Source organism: Acinonyx jubatus, chromosome D1, assembly GCF_027475565.1.
Source record: "Acinonyx jubatus isolate Ajub_Pintada_27869175 chromosome D1, VMU_Ajub_asm_v1.0, whole genome shotgun sequence".
NCBI lineage: Eukaryota > Metazoa > Chordata > Mammalia > Carnivora > Felidae > Acinonyx > Acinonyx jubatus.
This window is the reverse complement of record NC_069390.1, coordinates 14922693-14944884: the sequence shown is the minus strand read 5'-3', so window position 1 is coordinate 14944884 and position 22192 is coordinate 14922693. Positions and strand designations below refer to the sequence as shown.

The window sequence follows — 22192 nt, the reverse complement described above, 5'->3', positions numbered from 1 at the left end:
AGTTAGCTAAAGTTAGCTCTTTTAAGCCTTTCTCTTAGGAAGCCCGTGCTTAGCCCAGAGATATTTCCTTTGGTCCTTGGGCATCTGGATCCAACTGTGTTGGAAAATCAGAACCAAACAGCTTCTGTCATGTGTGGCTGGTTACTGTTATGTGGTCTTCCTGGGTCCATCTACATCAATATTTTCATGTGTGGTTTCAAGGGAGTATTTAAATGGTCATTACTCAGGTGCAAGGAGTTAAGGAGGCTCTGACCTCTCAGCTCCCAGAGGACTAGAATTAGCAGCTTCAACCAAGATGGCAGCCAGACCAATTTGTCATTTCTCTCTTGTGGCCAAGGCATCTGTGACCAAGGAGGTGGGAGAGAGACAGCTGGGTTGGGTTAGGAGTCCCTCTGTGACTGTGTTTAGGAAGTGATCTTAGGATCTGGGATGTAAGGCACAGAATGTTCTAGTCATGGGGGTATGGGTGCATGAGCCAGTCAGAGTCAGTAAAATAGCCTAGGTAACACCTATCTCACAGAGATCTAGGGGAGATTGAGCAAGATAAAAGGGAAAACCTCTAAGTCAGTGAAAAACTGCTATTCTACTGCTAATGCCCCAAGGATAGACAAATGTAGGCTAGAGAAAGTGCTCTTAATAATACAAAATCTGAATCATGCTGAAGAGAAAGAGTTTGGTTGGCTGCTGTATCTGCTAACTGTGTGACTGGGCAAGTTACTCAGCCTCTTTATGTGTGAGCTCTCATATCTATAAAAAAGGGAGTGATGATAGTACCTATCACAGGACTCTTGTGGGGGTTCTACAAGAAGATGCACGTGAAGTGCTGAAATGGTGCCCAGCCTACAGCAAAGGCTCACTGCTGTCCTTTGTCATTTTCTGTACAGAACATCAAAGCTTGTGGTGTGACCAATTGGTTTTCTGGCAAGAATTGTCTCTATTTCTCTCTGTCTCTCTGTATCTCTCTCTCTCTCTCTCTCTCTTTCTCTCTCCTCTCTCTCTCTCTCTCTCTCTCTCTCTCTCTCTCTCTCTCTCATGGTTGCTAGAATCTGGCCACATACAGAAAGGAGAGAAGTAAGTTTTAAAGTTTTAAAGTATTGAATACTGATTCATAAGTCCTTGTAATTCCAAAATCTTTCTATGAATACTTGATCTTGTGACTAAAAAACCTGACAGTAATGTTGGGAGTCCTTGAAACGGTTGTAGGAGTAAAGGAAATGTGTTTACAATGAGAACTGACCAATAATAAATTTATGTCACTCTTCTAGGTATGGTATTTCATACAATTCTTACATAATCCCCATGAAGAAGGTATTAATAATTCTCTTATGTGTAGGAAGTTGATGCTCACTTTGGGCATCACTGGTCAAGATCAGAAAAGCTAATATTTGGTAGAGCTTGGGTTTAAATACAAATGGATCTAATTCCAAGCCTGAGCTCTAACAGTTATGCTACGGTAGCAATTAGACACTGACTCTGTCATGTGTCTCATGTACTAGGAATGATAGGCAAGGGGGTTCTGATTCAGACCATGGTGGATTAGTTGGAGGCTCTAGTTCTAGTGGTAGGCATTACACATTCCTCAGACAAATCCTATGTGCAGCAGTGACCATAAGAAGAGTCACAGAGAAAGGAGAAATTTTTTTCTTCCTTTCCCGTCTTTGGCCCTAATCTGGGAGATCTGCCCGGGTATTATCTTGGAAATGTTATTTCTGGAAATTTACTTATGCCTGCAGAATAGAAGAAGGAAGACCAAGCAGATGTTAAGACTTAGGACCAGGGACATCCTCTACACAAATGGGACATGGTAGGGTCCTAGAGAAATAATACTCCAAAGACATGAACCTGGGTATGATACCCAATTCTATTTACTACGAGATTTTGTGCATGTCACTTCACTTACTAGAGCCTATAAAACAGCCCTAAATAAATTGGAATTATTGGGAAAAATACTGAAAGATTGCATATAAAAATCATCCAACTAGTATGTTATGCATAGAAAATAGTTGGAAAATATTTTTCTGAAATGAGAGAAAGTTTTGCATTTTTTACTACTATAATATTATTGGCTATTATTTATTGAATCCTGGCTAAGCTGTGTGATCTTGGCTATGTTACTCACCTTCTCTGTGCCTCAGTTTCCTTTTCTGAAAATTAGAGATAATATCTCATAAAGTTTTTATGAGGACCAAAATAGTCACTGAGGGGGACATGGGATTAAGGGTGAATATTTTTCAGGATGGGAGAACCTTGATCACGTTTAAATGCCAGGGACAGAGCTAAGAGAGATAGAGAAGGGTGGGGATAGGAGAGGCAGAGAGAGATTGATTACAGATACAGGAGCAAAGGGAGAGTAGTTGGTGGAGGAACAGTAGGTGTGACAGACACTCACCCAGAGCGGGTATTTCCTTGCTTCTTTCTTTCTAATAAAACACCATTTCCTCTACTGTTAGGTGACCAGGTGTTTGGGGGGGGTTGGGGAAGTGTGGTCCATTCCTTGGTCATGGATGTGAATCTGGATTAGTCTAAAGCAATTATGGTAATGCTCTTCTCTTTTGGACAAGAATTTTAATCCCATTTGGTCTCCAGCTCTAGATCTCACTCCACGTGAATATATATCAATACTTTTCGTAAAGTTTAAATTTTGGTGGTGGTAGGAGATAAAATAACCAAATTTGAGCATGATTGTGAAAACATTAATACTTATTGATCAAAATGCGTTTGTTCCAAGAAAGAAAGATGGTTTTAGTTTTAAAAATGTAATCAATATAATTTATCACCATAGTAGAATAAGTGAGAAAATATGTAGAATTATTTCAATAGATGTGGGAAAAATGTGATAAAATTAATGACTGTGATAAAATTAATGACTGTTTTAGATTAGAATCTTCAGCAAATACTAGAGATTTATAAACCCTTCAAATGGCGGTACTTGGGCAGGAAGAAAAAAGGATGAAGAAAAAAAATGAACTGAACCTCAGACACCTGTGGAACACCAGCAAGAGTACCAACAGGTGCATAATGGGAATGCCAGAAGGAGAGAAGAGAAAGAAGCAGAAAGCGTATTTGAAGAAATAGTGGCTTCTATCTTCCTAGAGTGTTAATCTACAATTCAAAATACACTAAAGTCAAAGTAGGGTAAACTCAGAGTTATGAGATCACAGTCAAATGACCAGAATCCAAGGACAATGAGAAAACCTTGAAAGCAGCAAGAGGGAGGCAACTCACCATGTACAACGGAATTCTCATTGACATGAACAGCTGATTGCTCATCAGAAATGGTGGGGTCAGAAGACAATGGGATTATACATTCAAAGTGCTGTCAACTAAGAGTTCTATATTTAATAAAAGTGCCCTTTAAAAATGAAGGAGAAAACTAAGCAATTCTGAGATAAACAGAAGTGGAAGGGTCTCATCACTAGCAGACTTGCTTTGCAAGAAATACTGAAGGGGTTCTTCAGGCTGAAATGAAGTGGCACTAGGCAGTAACTTGAATCTACATGAAGAAATCGAGAGCTCTGGTAAATGTAACTACATAGGTAAATATTAAAGATGCACTTTGTATGGCAATAACAACACAAAGAAGGAGGGAAGGAATAGAGCTACATAGGAGCAAAGTTCTTATGCAGTATTGCAATTACTATTCTTTTAATCTGAAACTATATTAAAATTAAAATGAACTGTATTAAAATTAAAACTGTATTGCTATAACTTAAGATGTTAATTATATTCCCCAGAGAAAGCAAAATAACTTAGTTATAAAAATAGTTCAGTTAAAAAAATAACTGAAAATAAGGTAAAAGAAGCAATAAGAGAATTAAAATAGAAAACTATGAAATATCCAGTTAGCCCCAAAAAAGCAGTAATGGAAGAATAAAGAAATAAAAAAGGACAATAGAAAACCAATGGCAAAATAGATGTAAATTCTATCTTATTAGTAATGACATAAAACATACATTTTAGAACTCCAATTAAAAGGCAGAGATGCACATTACAGCTGCAAATATATGATCTAAATACAGTTAACCCTTGACCTACATGGGTTGGAACTGTGTGGGTCCACTTATAGGCAGATTTTTTTCAATACAGTACATTTCATAAATGTTTTTTCCCATCCTTGTGATTTTATCAATAACATTTTCTGTAGCTTACCTTTTTAAGAGCACAGTATATAATACATATAACATACAAAATATGTGTTAATGGACTATGTTGCCAATAAGGCTTTTAGTCAACAGTAGGCTCTTGGTAGTTAAGTTTTCAGGGAGTCAAAAGTTATACATGTTTTTTTGATCATGTGGGGAGGGAGTCAGTGTCTCTAACCACCCAACTTTGTTCAAGGATTCAACTGTATACTTTGTTGGTAAGAGACATACTTGAGACTCGTAGACACAAATGAGTGGGAAGTGAAAGTATGGAAAATGTATACCATACAAATGGTAATCAAATGAGAGCTAAAGTGGTTATAGTTCATCTTATAGTAATATAAGACTTTGAGATATAAATTATTACTAGAGACCAAGACACGCACTTAATAATAATGAAATAGTCTATCTGGATATAATAATTATAGATTTATGTGCAGCTAACAACAGAGCCCCAGAATTCATGAACACATATGTAATACTGACACAATAGAAAGACTATATAGACAATTCAACAATAATAGAAGGGGACTTCAGTATCCCACTTTCAATAATGGCTAGTCAGGACACCACAAGTTCAACAAACAAACAGAAGACTTCATGCTATAAATCAACTACACCTAACAGATACCTAATAGAACACTTCAACAACAGCAAACTATAAATTCTTCTCAGCTTCACATGGAACATTCTTTAGGTTGGGCCATATGTGAGCCCATAAAATAAGACTTAAGAAATTTAAAAGTATTGATCATACAAAGTATATTCTCTGACCACAGTGTAATGAAATTGAAAATCACAAAAGGAAGAAATTTGGGAACTTTACAAATATGTGGAAACTATACAACATACTCCCAAGTGACCAATGGGTCAAAGAGGAAATCGTGAGGAAAATTAGAAAATACTTTGAGATGAATGAAAATGAAAATGCTACATACTGCAACCTGTGGGGTGCTTCTGAATCAGTGATTAGTGGGAAATTTGTACCTGTACATACCTATATTAAAAAAGAAGAAACGTCTCAAATCAATAATCTAACTTTTGCTCTTAAGACACTTGAAAAAGAAGAGCAAACTAAAACCAAAGCAAACAGAAGGAAATAACAAAGATTAGAGCAGAAACAAATGAAATAAAGAAGATAGAGAATAGAAAAACAAACAAAACCAAAAGTGGGGTCTTTGAAAAGATCACCAGAATGACAAACCTCTAGCTAGACTGATTTAATAAAAAAGAGAGAGAGACTGAAATAACTAAAGTCAGGAATGAAAGAGGGGACATTACTATCAACCTTACATAAATAAAAAATATTATAAGGGAATCCTATGAACAGTTCTATGCCAACAATAATTTAGATGAAATGAACAAATTCTTAGACACGAACTACTGACTTGAGTGAAATAGGTGATCTGGATATATTTCTAACAAGTAAAGAGATTGGATTATAATAAAAAAATTTCCACAAAGGGAAAAACAGGCCAGGATGGCTTCACTTTGAAGTGAATTTTATCAAATGTTTAGGGAAGAATTAACACAAATCCTTCACAAACTTCAAAAAATTGGAGAAGAGAGAACACATTCTATGATAGTAGTATTACCCTAGTATCAATAGTAGATGATGACATCACAAGAAAACTGTAACCAATATCTCTTATGTACATAGACACAAAAATCCTCAACAAAAATACTACTAAAACTGAATCCGGTAGTCTATAAAAAGAATTATACCAAAAACAATTGAGATTTATCCCAGGAATGCAAGGTTGGTTCAATATATGAAAATTGATCAATGTAATACAACCGAAGTAAGGGAAGAGGGGACATAGTGCTCAGTAATGATAGCTGCTATTACTATTTTTCCCAGTCTGCCATCTACTGCCTAGCTGTATGTTCAAATACAGCAGCAGCTTCAATTCTCATAAGTGATTCAATTCTCATAATGGTATGTGTTTGCAAGATGGCAGAATATATTTGGCTGTTCCAATCTCCACTGTCCTGAGGATACTATGTATGATGAAAATTTAAAGATATCTGTTTTCCTAGGTAAGGCTTCTTTTATCAAATGGCCAGCAGAATTACTAGATTTCTAGAAAGTCTTTGAAAAGGCATACAAATCTATCTTTTTAGATTTCTGTATCAGACAAGTTGGACAAGGATTTTAACCTCCATTTGGTCTCCAACTCTAGATCTCACTCTGCCTGAAAATATATCAAGTCCCAAGGTTCTTACAAACAGAGTATATCCTTATGTGTTTATAGTACAGTTGAGAGATTAACTCAGTATCTCAACCTCCTGTGGTGACCTCAGCCAAGGAGGAGATTTCCTCAGGGATATGCAATCTAAACAAAATCCCATGTTATTTTTACAGCAGTTAGAATCCTTCATGTTCCACTTGGTGATACCCAAGGGTGTGGAGGAGGAGTGCTTTATCATATAATTTTCTAGACCAGGAGTGTAGGCTGTTATTACATAAATTTAAGTGCAGGGAAAAGAGCCATTCAAGTAAAGATGTGTTCTTCATAGATGAATTCTCCCAAATATCTATTTGTAAGGCAAAATCTTTAAAAAACAGGGATCATTAATTCCTGAGAGAGCAAAGCCTTAGACGGAAAGAGAGTTCCTTTGATGTTCTCAGTATCATCTCTAAACGTTATGATTCAAGAGGAAGCTCTTCTCTTATTTTAAGGGCAGAATAAGAGGGGGATGTTAAATGATAGAAATATTTGTGTCTTTCATTCTGTAACCTTAGAGCCAGGTGCTGAAGATCAGAAGATTCACTTTAGTACCTAAGGACTTTGGATTCCAAATCCTATGTAGCATTTTATTTTCCTTTGACTTGAATTTCTAAGGCATTGGAGCTTTGCAAATGCCATTGTCCAGTCAGTGGGGACTTGAGAAATATACATTTATATGGCATGGTGTTTGAACAGTTACATATAATGGTTATTTCTTTTTCCTGACTACATTGGGCATTCTCCTTAACTACAGAGGGAAACCATGGTAAGTTAACTAGAATTGCTGATTTTTAATCCAGTTTCTTACATTTCCATTTTCTCTCGAGGGGTTTATAACTAAAATCATTGAAGCATTACTTTCTGATATTTTATGGGGGATCCCTTTGAGATGTTTTAGGATATCTTGCAGAAATATTTGTTCTCACTATATATGGATATATTTATAATACACCAGGGATAAATTTACATTTCATGGATTCTTGAGTCAATTGGTAGGCTTTTGAATATGGGGACAGTGCAGTAGGGCAGCAGGTGGGAGCTGGATGGTCACTGAGGGTTTCCTTCAGGGATAGGGTGCATGGTGTAGTGGTTTGGATAGTCAGAGATTATGTGCAGTCACTCATTTCCTTGAGGCAATGCTCTGATTTTGATAATTTCCAGGGTTGAAAGGGAGACAAATGTTGTAGTGATAGGAGCAGGTATGAGAGGCAACTGAGCAGAAAGAAAGACAGATGTGACGTGAAGCTGAGAGGGTATGTGACTTTCACTGTGGTGGTCAGGATAGGTCAGCATGGGAGAGAGAAGAACAACATTAGGATTCTCTTTCTTGAAGGAAATCTTCAGCCCCAGAACTGAGATCCATAAGGAGAATTCATTAATATGTAAGATCTGCAAGAAACAATGTACCTCCTGCTGTGTTTGGAAAACTATGCTAAACTCCAGGCTTAAGGGCACTTTTTTTTTCTTAAGGGCACTTTTATTCTGATTCTGTTCAATTTTCTTGGATTTTGTTTTAACTAGGTAAGACGTTATTTCTGCTATCATGGATGTAATCCCAACGATATGATAGAATTTTTGCATCCCTAACTCAGCCCATTTTCATTGAGATCCAGGACAGGTTTTGCTAAAGATAAGAGATGAAAGTTAATTCTCTTTGCCACCTTATGGTGATTTTTCCTCGTAAATTCATCTCAAGGCATCTTAAGGGAGGCAAGACGTGATGGTGGGAAAAAAAAGTCACTGTATTGGGCCTTAGAAGACTTTTTGTTGTGGTCTGATACTAATCAATTAGCTGTTTTCTTGGACTTCAGTGTCCTCATCCTTAAAGAGCGTATATGTTGATAAAATACAAGGTACTGGAACATTTTCGGTGTACAACAATTCTAGGGTCTTGTCCAATGGACCCTTGAATTCATTAACTTCTGACTCTACATTTCATAGCTTAGCAAAAGAACTGCTATGGAATTTATATGGCCACAGGTGGTGACTTTAGGTACCAACCCACTTGTCCAACCAACCTCTGACATTGGCTGATTCCCAGAAGTCAATCGGATCTGCCCTGGAGGGGCACTTAGTGCCAGACAGACATCCTGGGTATAAACAGTCTCCTCTGTTTGTTTGTTTTTAATCACTATTACTTTGAGCAAGTCCTTTACCTCTTCTTAAGCAGAGTTTCTTTTTATTTAAAATATGGATAATAGAGTACCTAAGTCATAGCACTGTTGTGAAGATTAAGTGAAAGAATAAATCTCTGCATGCTTTAAGAATGGAGAAAACCGGAGCTATAACAAAAGTTTCCATTTGAAAATGTCTGAGTATGTGGAATTTAAACAAGTTAACAAAGATTTCTGTGCTTGGAGGAAGTTTGGCTGCTTAGGTCCTTACTTTCAATTGCAGTCTGAGGGTTCTTTTATGGAAGATCAGGGTCATCCTGCTAGATCAACACTTCTCTCCATTTCTCATGTATCCCCAAATATGGATTTTAGAGGGTTTGAGTGGTAATAGGTACACTATTGGTCTTTGGACTAAGACAAAGAAAGAAACTGACCTGTGCTTGAGTCCATCAATTAATAGAGGACATCAAACACATCAATTCTGACAAAAGACCAAGTTGTTTTGTTTGTATATTTATTTCCACATGGTATGGAACACAAAGGGGCAGAGGAACATTGTAAAAGGGAATCATTTAAAATATATGCTCAAATTCAAGATCTGCAAGAAACAAATAATAAGGGAAATAGTGATAATGAATGGGTTAAATTTGGAGTTTTCTGTCTGATTTTGATCATAAAACCCAACTTTTGGCTTAGACCTTCAGGAAGCTATCAGAACATATTAGTTCTTGGTTCTCCCAAAGGCCATCTACTCTAGAGAAGAGTTGGCAATTAGAAGCACACTTAACTTTCTTCTCAAGGGTTCTTGTCCCTGGAAGGATTCTCTGATGCATTGGGCTTCCAGAAGGGAGACTACTATCTTGGGGCTTGGAACTCTAAGGCTAGTGAATGCATTTGTGGGATCGTATGGAAGAGGTATCCTTTCCATATATCTTATTATGAACCTTGCCCAATGTGTAACAGGGACAATGTGTCTTACCCTTCACTGCCTTTGTGGTTTAAGAATACATTAAAATACAGAGGATAAAGCAATCTGAAGTCCAGGAATAAGTGAGGATTAATAATAGCAAAACTTAGATTTAAATACTATATTGAAGTTTAATTGAGTGCCCACTAAGAGCAGTTTTTTTAAAAAGTTTGTTTGTTTGTTTATTTATTTATTTTGGTGTGTGTATGTGTGTGCATGTGTGTGTGTGTGTGTGTGTGTGTGTGTGTGTGAGAGTGTGAGAGAGAGAGAGGCACAGAGAGAGAGGGAGAGAAAAAATCTCAAGCAGGCTCCATACTGTCAGTGCAGAGCCCAACACGGGGCTTAATCTCATGAACTGTGAGATCATGACCTGAGCCAAAATCAAGACCCAGATGCTTAACCCACTGAGCCACCCAGGCATGCCAAAAGAAGTTTTGAAGTACCTATTCCTAGAGAAGAAAGAGAAGGAATCACTGTGAGATTGTCAGAGTACTGCTAAAAGTCAGAGTTTTGGACTCTTATGATTTTATGGTTCCTTTTCTCTTTCTTTTTATCCCAAAGGTAAAGCATTTATTCCTGGAGTTTTTATCACCCACACCACAGAGATGGAGAATAAAAGAAATGTGACTGAATTTATTTTAATAGGTCTTACACAGAACCCCAAGATGCAGAATATAGTGTTTCTGGGATTTTTGATTCTATACATGGTAACACTCTCAGGCAACCTGCTCATTGTGGTTACCATTACCACCACCCAGACTCTGAACTCCCCCATGTATTTCTTCCTGACTCATCTTTCCTTGATAGACACAATTTATTCTTCTTCTTCAGCTCCTAAGCTGATTGTGGACTCCCTTCACGAGAAGAAAATTATCTCATTTAATGGGTGTATGGCTCAGGTTTATGCAGAACACGTTTTTGGTGCTACTGAGATCATCCTGCTGACAGTGATGGCCTATGATCGCTATGTGGCCATCTGCAGACCTCTGCACTATGCGACTGTCATGAGCCACAGGCTGTGCTTTCTTCTGCTGGGAGTGGCCTGGACTGGAGGATTTCTTCACGCGACCATTCAGATACTCTTTACAGTCTGGCTGCCCTTCTGTGGTCCCAATGTCATAGATCATTTCATGTGTGATTTGTACCCTTTATTGAAACTTGTCTGCATGGACACTCACACCCTTGGTCTCTTTGTTGCTGTCAACAGTGGGTTCATCTGTCTTTTAAACTTCCTCCTCTTGGTGGTCTCCTACGTAGTCATTCTATGGTCCCTAAAGAGCTATAGCTTGGAAGGGAGGCGCAAAGCCCTTTCCACCTGTGTCTCTCACATCATAGTAGTTGTCTTATTTTTTGTGCCCTGTATATTTGTGTATCTGCGCCCAGTGACCACTCTGCCCATTGATAAAGCTGTTGCTATCTTTTATACTATGGTGGTTCCAATGTTAAATCCCTTAATCTATACCCTCAGAAATGCTGAGGTAAAAAATGCTATGAGGAAGCTCTGGAGAAAAAAAGTGACTTCAGATAATGATTAAAGAGAATCTTTGAGCATTACCTATAGAAGTAATAGAGGTAACCTAGCTCAAGCCTCTTGATTTATAATTGAAGACATCAACTCTAATAAGGAGTTGGATAACACTTGCAGATAGCCACTTAAGCGCAGAGCTAAGACTAGGACTGGAATCCAGACTTACTGTCTTCCATCCCACACTCTTGTCATCACGACATACTGCTTCTTAATCCATAAATATTTACCTATTACTTGGAAATCTCAAATATCTGTAGTAGCTAAAGGATATGAATCTAGAATATTGGATTGGATTAAAATAATCTGATGTGACATGGAGATTTTGGTTACTACTGATTTTTGCAAATAACAAGTTTAATGATACTCCTTTACTTTGGACTTTGGCATCAGTATAAATTCTTTTGTGAATTTTTTTGTTCATTAAGTCTTGGTTGTATGGCAAAAAGAGATACTATTTATGAAATGTCTATAAAACTGGTGTATTAGGTATTTTCCATATTGTATCACTCAGGGTTCAATTAGGACACAGATCACACAGTAATTTGAACAGGAAAGTTTACGTACAATTATTCATTGTATCAGAGCATTAACTGGAAAGGGCTAGTGAATACACTAAAGAATGCCCTGGTACTGGTAAATGAGTATCAATGGAAGGAATACATTTAGAAGGTGGAATCCCTCCCCAAGGCTGGGATTCCAGTCTTTTGGAGAATGATTACTTGTTGCCCATTGGACGGTGAAGTTCACTAGGTTGCCTTGGTCCAGAACTAGTTCATGGTAGCTGGAGAATGAAAAGCAAAAAAAGGGACTGGCAAGCTGGAGCCTCCCACTGGGAATTGGTAGCTTGAGGCAGACTAACAAGGGACTATGGTCTGGACTGGCAAGCAGGAAACAACAAACAAACCTCTAAAGTGAAAATGGACCAAGATCGGTGGAAAACACCCCACTGTGGTGCAGATCAACTGACTTGAGAACCTGATCTCAGGGTACCTATGAGATTCACTGGAATCTGCCTGCAGAGGTTGCACTGAAACTCCTTTGGATTCTGTCCATGGAGGTGGCCGTGTCAGCACCACTAGATGTCTCTCCAGCCCCCTCCCCCAAGCACACACTGTTGGAAGCTATATAGTCAGAGCAAGGTGAGATGAGAAGCATACCCAAGCACTCATTACCCAGAACAATGCCAATGAGCTTTCCCCCCTTGTTTTCTTCTAGCAGTTTTGTGGTTTCAGGTCTTATGTTTAAATCTTTAATCCATTTTGAGTTGGTTTTTTGTATGGCACAAGATAAAGGTCCAATTTCATTCTTTGGCATGTGAATATACAGTTAAAAAAAAACTTAAAAAAAAATGTTTATTTATTTTTGAAAGAGAGCACAAGTGGGGGAGGGGCAGAGAGCCAAAGGAGGCTCCATGCTGTCAGCACAAGGCCCGCTGTGGGGCTTGAACCCACTAGCTGTGAGATCATGACCTGAGTTGAAGTTCAATGTTTAACTGACTGACCCACCTAGACACCCCTCCTAGTACCACTGTTTGAAGGACTGTCCTTTCCCCAATGAGTAGTCTTTTTTTTAAAAAATTTAATGTTTATTTTTGAGAGGGAGAGAGAGAGCATTAATGGGGGAGGGGCAGAGAGAGAGAGGGAGAGGCAGAGAGAAAGGGAGGGGTAAGTAGGCTCCAAGCTCTGAGCTATCAGCACAGAGCATGATGTGGAGCTAGAAACCATGAACCATGAGATCATGACCTGAGCCGAAGTCAGATGCTTAACTGACTGAGCCATCCAGGCGCCCCTTTAATGAATAGTCTTGATACCCTTGTCAAATATTAATTGGCTTTATATGTAAGGGTTTATTTCTGGGCACTCAATTCTATTCCATTTATCTAGGTATCTGTTTTTATTGACATGGATTGGACATTCCAATCCATGAACATGGGATATCTTTCCATTTACTTCTGTCTTTTTCAACTTATTTAATCAGTATCTTATAGTTCTCAATATGGAGATTTTTCACTTACTAATTACATTTATTCCTAAGTATTTTATTCTTTTTGATGCTATTGTAAATGGAATTATTTTCTTCATTTCCTTTTTGTATAGTTTATTGTTAGTGTAAAGAAATGTAAATAATTTTTGTGTGTATCTTGCATCTTTAGTGAATTCACTTTTTAGTTTTAATTTTTTTTGTGTGTGCATGTGTGTGGAAGTTTTAGGGTTTTCTCTATATATGACCATGTCATTTACAAAGAGATAATTTTACTTCTTTCTTTCCAATTTGGATGCCTTTATTTATTTATTTATTTATTTAGTCTGATGGTTCTTGCTAATACTTTTAGTACTATGTTAAATAGAAGTGGCATAGGCTTCCTTGCCTTGTACTGGATCTTAGAGGAAAAGCTGTTAGTTTTCCCCCATTGATTATCACATTAGCTGTGGGCTTTTCGTAAATGGCCTTTTTGTGTATATGTTGAGGAAATTTCCTTCTAAATCTATTTTGCTGAGATCAACTTTTTAGCATGAAAGATTGTTGAACATAATGACAGATATGTTGAATATAAATACATTTTGTGTCTCTATTGAGATCATCATGTGGTTTTAATGTGTGTATCACATTGATTTATTTGCGTATTTTAAACTAAACTTGCATCCCAGGGGTTAATCCCACTTGGTCATCATGTGTAATCTTTTGAATGTGTTGAGTTCATTTTGCTGAGATATAATTTTTGACTGATAAAATTTATGAGTCTTGGCATGTCTGAGAATGTATTTCTTTTATTCTTACTTTTGAATTCTATATTGCATGATACAGAATTAGTGGTTTTAGTTTTTCCCTTGAGAACATTAAAGATTTTTTTCATTAACTCCCAATTTCTAGTTTTGCTAACAAAATTATGTTGCTAGTCTGATTTTTTATTTCTTTGATAGCCTGTTTTTATTTTATAGGTTTGTATCCTATTGAATTTCTAATATACCAATTGACATTAGAGTTCTATTTTAGAATCTGTTTTTTTTGTTTGTTTGTTTTCTTTCTAAGAATCAAAATGGCTATTGTATAGACCATGAAGACCACCCATAGGTGAAGTAACACTCTCCATAGATGATATCTAATACTTTTATGGCTTTAATTGCCATCTGTATGCTCATGGTTCCTACATTTCTGTGGCCTACATCTTTCTGATATCAGAAACATATACAGTATTTAATTGTACATTGTTACTTAAACGTCATTCAACACATTAAAAAACATTCATCTTTTCTCTGTTCCACCCATCTGGTAATCTACACTAGAAACTGGGTGTCATCCATGACTTCTGTCTCAAATCTTCATCCTAAATCAAGTCCTTTTGTTTATAGTCCTAAATAGGTCTTGAACCCTTTTCTCTCTCTCTGTGTTAGTCTGGGTTCCCTAGATGCAGACTCTGAGATGGGGACTTTTATGAAAATGACTCATATGGTGAAGGGTTGAGGGAAACTGACTATAGTAGGGGAAGAAAGAATGTGGTCCCAACTGGAGTTTGGCTTCAGGCTGGAGCCATGGGAGCTCTGGGGTGTATGTTGTAAGACAGGACTGGTTCTACCTTGAGTCAAAAGAATCAGCCTTTTTTTTTTTTTTTTTTTTTTTTTTTTACCCTTGTTCCTATCATTCATTGGAATAGAATGGACCCACTGGTGGGTCCTGGAAGGTTGACTCTGTGGACTGTTAGCAACCCCACCACACAGCATCAGGGGCACGGGTGCACAGGCCCAGTGCAGGGGAGTGGAGATGGACACAGTCCTGTCTGCCATCTTCATCCTCACTGGCACCACCAGTGTTCAGGCTTCCATCCTTTCATAACCAAATCATCTCTGTTACCTCTAACTGCTCTCCCGTTGCCATTCTTATCTCCTTCAGCCCATTTCCCACACTCTAGCTAGAGTTACCATTCTAAAACTCAAATCTAACTGTACCACTTGCTGGCTTCCAAGAACTTCTGATGTTTTTGAATTGATTAGCCATATTGAATTGATCAGGTTTCCTGTGTATTCTTTTCCACGTCCTAGCCTTTGTTATGTATTCTGTCTTCTAGGACACTCTGCCAACCCCATGCCTAGTCACTCTACTGACTGACTTTTTTCCATCCATTGGGTTCTAATTTTAGGTCTTTTCTGTCCGCTGGTTTCTAGTTTTGTGTCTTTTCACTAGGAACCTTCTCCGGACTCTGAAGGTCTTTGTTGTGTGTCCCTCCATTGTGGTTTCATAGCACCCTGTGATCCCACTGTCTTACCATTTATAACGCTTGTAATTTTCTGCTTCCTCCGGGAGTCTTTCATTGGATGCTAAGCTCTGTGGAGGCAGAACCTTGTTCTCCTTTTATTTACCACCGAAGTGTTGCTGCTATCAACTTGCCTGATACATTTCTTGGGCTCAAAAATATTTGATGATTAATGAAGGGAGGACAAAAGAATGAAGGCAATATGTTTTTCCTGAGATGGCTTTTTGCATAGAAAGAGCCACATGTTAAAAAAAAAGCTTTTAATGATGAAATGGTACCAAAAAGCATACTGATTAACAGAGAAACATAACATAAGCGGGGCACACTCAAAAGACAATAAAATATCACTGAAAGCAGGAGAATATCAAGGTAAACTATTTGCTCATATGTTGAGAACTATAGTTTCCATTTCTTCCTCATCCTTAGCAGAAGCAGGAGTGAAAACAAATTGAAATTTCCCCAAGAGGTTTAGCCAGAATTCTCCTTAGAGTTGAATCAGATAAAAGCGGGAAAGAATTCCCTAGCCTCTAGTACTACTTTCTTTTTATTTTTGAATTTTTTCATCTTCCTTTATACTCTCATTCATTCATTCATTTGTTCATTCTTTCATTCAATATTTATTGTGCACGAGACATTGTGCTATCTTGTAGAAACTATTGTTATATAGTAGGCAAGTGCTTTACAGAATATGACTGTATAATTAACAGAAGTTTCTGTCTAACATCAACATGGTCTTTGAGTCATTACTCTTTCGGATGGGGTATTAGCATATGAGTGATATGAGCAGTACAAAATTGTTCTGAAGCTTACAAGGGAACTTGGAAACATGGTCTAATCTTCATTACCTACTCCTCAGAGGTTAAATGGCCAATGCTTTTATGGCCCTAAATGTTAAATACCATAATGCTACAGGCAAGACGTGCAAGCAGTTATTAATGAAAAATTATTAGCTTTTTGCTATAGCTAATGAACTAATTTATATATTGTGTCCAGCACAGTCTCTGGTTCAGTAAATGGTAACTAGTATATTCATCTGAATTTTTGATTATCATTGCCTGTTAACAGCAGTTAAGGACATGATCTGGGAAGTCAGTCAATTCTGATTACTGGCTTTCCAATGTATCCATTTTGGTACCTTCCCCTTTCTATTAGTTTGTTTACCTGTAAAATGGTGATAATAGCCTATACCTCCTTAGACTGTTATAGAGATAATTGCTCAATAACAATACTATTATTTCTTTAATTTATTATTGGAAGAAAAGCTTATAAATCCATATATATATGGTTGAAGCTAGTAAAACTAAACCCCAAATTGGTAGAATTTTCTGTATATTCAAAGTGGTCCTGGGTTACATTTTTTCTCTTTTCTTGCATCCATTTTAGCTACGCTTAATGCGGATTTTATGATTCATAGTGGGTAATTATTTCTCCATCCCTTAGGTATTCTTTGCCAAGATCATCCAAAATGTCCTTTTGACCTTTGCTTCCATTGAATCACTGTTGAGCTCCAGGCACATTTATTTCTCCCCTGAAATAGCTTTCCTGCGGCACAATTTACTAATGGCATTTTTCATCTGGGCATTTCTCAAAGTATAGATTAGCGGGTTTAGCATGGGAGTTATAATAGTGTAGAACACTGCCACTGCTTTATCAATAGATAAAGTAGCTGCAGGCCTCATATACACAAATATGCAGGGCACAAAGAATAAGACGACCACCGTGATGTGGGAGGCACAGGTGGAGAGGGCTTTGCGCCTTGCCTCCAAGCTGTGGTTCCTTAGGGAGCGCAGAATGACCACATAGGAGACCATCAAGAGGAGGAAGTTTAACAGACAGATGAATCCACTGTTGGCAGCAACGAAGAGGCCTAGAGTGTGGGTATCAGTGCAGGCAAGATTGAGCAAAGGGTTCAGATCACACATAAAGTGGTCTATGACGTTAGGGCCACAGAAGGGTAATTGGAAGATGAAGAGTATCTGTATAGTTGCATGAAGAAAGCCTCCCACCCACACCACTCCCATTAACAGGCCACACACCCGCCGATTCATGATGGTCGTGTAGTGCAATGGCTTGCAGATGGCCACATAGCGGTCATAGGCCATCACCGTAAGCAGGATGCCTTCAGCACCTCCAAAGAAATGTTCTCCAAATATTTGAGTCATGCATCCATTGTATAGGGTAGTCTTCTTTTTATGGAGGGAATCTATGATCAGTTTAGGAGTATTAACAGAGGAATAGCAGGCATCAATAAAGGAGAGATAGGCCAGGAAAAAGTACATGGGAGACCCCAACAATGGGCTGGCAGTGATAGTGACCACAATGAGCATATTACCTACTACAGTGATGGTGTAGATGACAAAAAACACGACAAATATAATTTTTTGCATCTTTGGATTCTCTGTGAGTCCCAGTAGAACAAACTCTGTCACATTGTTCCTGTTCCCCATGCACTTCACCTGACAGTCACAGTACCTGAAAAGAAAAGAATTTTTATTAATGCAACCTTGAATTTCTTAAACTTTCCACTCTAATGTATAAAAACTTATTGGATTCTATTCAGTTGTGAGTTCTTTTGAGGCTGTGTATGTGTTGGAAATAAAGATTCTGGGTTCTTGAGAATTAATTCAGATTGCCTCCCAGCTGAAATCTTTGTTAAGATTGTGGAGCTGGGGAACATTTGTAAACACACAGGAGACCACATGTGCACACTTAAATCATCCCAGATGACTGAGAGTCTAAGTCGAAATAGTAGCTTGTACACATTGTAGTAGCCGAGCCTGAAACAGTGGTAGTAGATGGATGTAGTCTACAAATGCAAGCTTTGGAATGTTCCCTTTATCTCTAGGAAATGGGGAACCATGGAAGGTAATTGAGAATATGAGTGGGAGGATGAAGAAGAATGTGAAGGGGGGATCTTGGATATTATTCTCGTAAAGATCTTTGTGTGCTTTGGGTGAAATGGACTGAGGTTCGGAGAAGAGGTGGAAGGAAGACGCAGGAATCCCAATAGCAGACTATTCACAGTAGTTGAAGAAAGAGTAACAGGGCACTGGTTATGGGAATGTCAAGATTGGATACAAGAGCTATTTAAAAGTAGTCACAATGCATGTTTCCTGAGTTCAATGAATTTATCATAGCCAATAATATATACTTTTGAATGATTGATTGCTCTGTCCATGGCTTATAGTAGATGCTTTGCCTACATGGTCCGTTTTCATAGTGTAACCTGTGTGTTTGGTATTTTTTCATTCATTTTGAAGATGAGGAAACAATCTCAGAGACTAATGTTAATAATTATCCCAATGATGGTAGTATTAACTAAAGCTTACTGAGCACTTAGTACGCTCTAAGTGCTTTTGCAGACCCCTTTCATTTTTAATCCTCACTGCAAACCTACAAGAGGGGCGCTACTATCATTTTTATCCCTATTTTACATGTTAGGGAATAGAATCATAGAGAAGTTAAGGATCTTGCCCGGGATTGAGTAGCTATTAAGGGCTGGAGCCAAGATTAGGTCGGGTTATACCTGTTAATTGTTTTCCCTCCCAATTTTTAATCCATGCCCTCTATTGTTACTTTATAATAAACAATGTCGAACTAGTAATCTCTTTTTGATATGACCATGATACTTATAATTACCTCAAGGCTACTCTGGGGAAAGCTTATGTGGAGCAGTTTCATCAGCAGGCACAGACACAGCACACACAGTGACATATTGGAACTCGCAAATGTTAAGAAAAATGTGGTACTGCTTTCACTGAACAGCCCTTTTATAGGGGCCTCTCCGCTAACCCTAAGGGTTTCTTACTGGGTCCCCTTCCAAAAAAAATGGGCCCCCAGACTCTGTTGCAAAATATCAAAAATAATTATTGCAGTGGTTAATTGTATTGGTTTGAAAATCAGAAAGACCAGAGTAGAAGCCTTGTTCTTCCACTTGCAATTTCTTTTATCTGGGGTACATTACTTTCATACCTTATGTCCGTGTTTCCTCATCCATAAAGCAAGAATAATAATGTCCACCTCACAGGTTGCTATGGAAATTATTTGAGACACCGACCACACCGTTGGGGACACACATAGGACTTTCATTTAATTTTATGATGGTGAATGCCCCTAGGAGATAGGAAGAGTTGACAGTTTGGGCAATGAAACAAAGAAGCATTTAACTACATAACGAATTTAGGCAGGATCATTACCAATTTTACTCTCAAAGAAGCAACAGAGACTCACGTCATGCATAGCGGTTGATCCCAGCAACTGTTCTCCATGCCTGTGCTTAGATGAAACAGCTGATCTGTACCATTTATTTTTCATATTTGTGTGTTTGAAATATAGTAAAATTTTGTTTTCGTTCTCGTGATTTTTCTTCATTATGAGCAGGTATCTCATGGCCAAACCATGGTGCCTGGTGTCAGAGAGCTGGGTCCTACCATTTGCTCAGTCTCTCTGAACCTAAAAAATTTTTTTGATTTTTTTAAATTTTATTTCTTTTAATTCACATCCAAATTAGTTAGCATATAGTGCAACAGTGATTTCAGGAGTAGATTCCTTAATGCCCTTTGCCCATTTAGCCATCCCCCTTCCCACAACCCCTCCAGTAACGTTCTGTTTGTTCTCCATATTTAAGAGTCTCTTATGTTTTGTCCCCTCCCTGTACCAAAAATTTTTTAACTGTAAATTTAGCAAGTGATATTCATGAATTATCTTTTGAAGCATTGAGATAAGGATAAATTATTCTATTTCTATGTCTTAAAAGGGTTGAAAAATAATGAGAAGTATATGTGGAAAGGAACAACCTTTAATAAAGCATCAGCACTATTAGAAAACTTACCTTATCTGTCTTAGATGATCTTAATGATATTTGGGGGTATTCAGGAACAGTCCCGTCTTCAAACTGACCTCTTCTTGTAATAAGTAACTTTCAATATGAAAAATATGTCTTTGGACACTTCGGAAGAGTCTATTCAGACAATTCACTATCAACTCAACAGTTATGAAGAAATTATATACGTTGAATGTATACCATTTTGGGGGATATATCATTTATACCTCAGCGAGCCTACTAAAATAAAAGAAAGTGTTCATATGGGTCTAAATCTTTCCATCTAGCCTAAAGCCTCAAAACTTTTTCATAGAAAATCTGTTCAGTGTTTCTGGTTTTGAATTTAGAACGGACTCACTTGAACCACTATGGAGAAATGATCTATCTATGGCTTTGGTTCTGCAGGGCAAGAGGCAGACACTGTGGAGAAAACGCAGTCAAATGGTACACTCCGTCCATGATGAATCTTGTCTGGGGAGGTGAATGACAACAAAAAAACGTTTTCACCTTGCCCTGTATGGGTATTTAAAGAGGTTTCCAGCAAGGTTCAGGGACCTTGTCTGGTGGCTCCTGCTTCGTCTCCCAGGAATTAATTATCCTCTTTGATGGAAAGGCTTTGTCTGAGAAACAGGTATTCTAAGGAGACATGTTAAGAAACACGCATTCTTAAGTGGGCAATTGCATTCTTAAGTGGGAAATTGTAAACCTAAGCCTGTGAGTCTCCTCCTTGTCTGTATCCTGGGTTGTTATGAAAGCAGAATGGCATATAAATAGTAAGGTGCCGTAATTCCAGTGGAGCTGTGATGTAGGTTCCCTGTAGGCTCATGTCACATAGTTTCTATTTTCTTATCAATATTACACCTTTATTGGAAAACCACTACTGATTGTTTGAGAGCTAGAGCAGTGAGGGCATAAAGTCATTTTAAAGTTCTTGGCTCTAAAAGCTGTTTTTCTTTGATCTATGAAAATATCATGAACTAATAAGATTGTGTGTATTTAGATTTATAATTTGAGGGGCATCTGGGAGGCTCAGTTGGTTAAGCACCTGACTCTTGATTTTGGCTCAAGTCATGATCTCATGGTTCAAGGGTTCGAGCCCCACGTTGGGCTGTGCACTGACAGCGTGGAGCCTGTTTGGGATTCTCTCTTTCCCTCTCTCTCTGCCTCTCTCTGTCTCTCTCAAAATAAATAAATAAATGTAAAAAAAGATGTATAACTTGTTATGTTGACAAAATTGTGAAATAATCACCACAAGCAAGCTATTTACCATTTTCATCACTCACTGTTACTACTTTTGTGTATGTGTATGTGTGGAGTGAACACTTAAGATCTACTCTCTTAGGAAATTTCAAATATACAATACTACAGTATTGTTAACTACAATCACATTGCTGTACAATTACACATCTTGCATGACTGAAACTTTGTTCCCTCTGATCCATACCTCTCTATTTCTTACTCTTCCAGCCTCTGGCAACCCACATTCTACTCTCTGCTTCTGTAAGTTTGACTATTCCTAGTATAAGTAAGGTCATGTAGTATTTCTCTTTCTCTCTCTGGCTTATTTCGGTTAGCATAATGCTCTTCAGGTTCATCAATGTTGTCAAGAGGCAAGTTTCCTTATATTTAGACTATATAATCCATTATGTGTGTGTGTATCACATATTCTTTGTCCATTCCTCTATCAAAGGACATATAGGTTATTTCCATCTCTTGGTCATCATGAAAAATGCTTCAAAATACATGAGTGCAGATACCTCTTTTAGATACTGATTTCAATTCCTTTGGTTCCATACCCAGAAATGGGATTGCTGAATAAAAAAAAACAACAGTACTTTTTCAATGTTTTTGAGGAATCTTCATAGTTTTCCATAATGGCTGTGCCAATTTACATTCCCAATAGCAGTGCACAAGGGTTTCCTTTTCCACACTTGTTATCTTATCTTTTTGATAAGTACCATTCTTACAAATGTAAGGTGATATTTTTGGTGTGCATTTTTCTGATGATTAGTGACGTTGAAGACTTTTTCACATACCTGTTGGTTATTTGTAGATCTTCTTTTGAGAAATGTCTATTCAGATCCTTTGCCCATTTTAAAATCAGGTTGTTTGTGTTTTGTTATTGGGTTATATAAGTTC

At 37.8% G+C, this 22192-nt stretch overlaps 2 protein-coding genes and 1 long non-coding RNA gene across 3 annotated transcripts in view; 2 read left to right on the top strand and 1 right to left on the bottom strand.

Moving 5' to 3' along the window:
• The window catches only part of LOC128311774 (uncharacterized), a 112978-nt gene that overhangs the window by 66083 nt on the left and 24703 nt on the right, over positions 1-22192 (top strand). The window lies entirely within an intron of this gene.
• LOC106976558 (olfactory receptor 4C12) lies at positions 9721-11250 on the top strand. The gene has a single exon (XM_015073985.2). It carries the CDS (start codon positions 10060-10062, stop codon positions 10987-10989), a length of 930 nt encoding a protein of 309 aa, XP_014929471.2. The 5' UTR covers positions 9721-10059; the 3' UTR covers positions 10990-11250.
• LOC106976557 (olfactory receptor 4C46) lies at positions 16749-17681 on the bottom strand. The gene has a single exon (XM_015073984.2). It carries the CDS (start codon positions 17676-17678, stop codon positions 16749-16751), a length of 930 nt encoding a protein of 309 aa, XP_014929470.1. The 5' UTR covers positions 17679-17681.

Coding starts and splice junctions, on each gene's coding strand:
- LOC106976558 (XM_015073985.2), top strand. CDS start 10,060: ATGGAGAATAAAAGAAATGTGACTGAATTTATTTTAATAGGTCTTACA.
- LOC106976557 (XM_015073984.2), bottom strand. CDS start 17,678: ATGGGGAACAGGAACAATGTGACAGAGTTTGTTCTACTGGGACTCACA.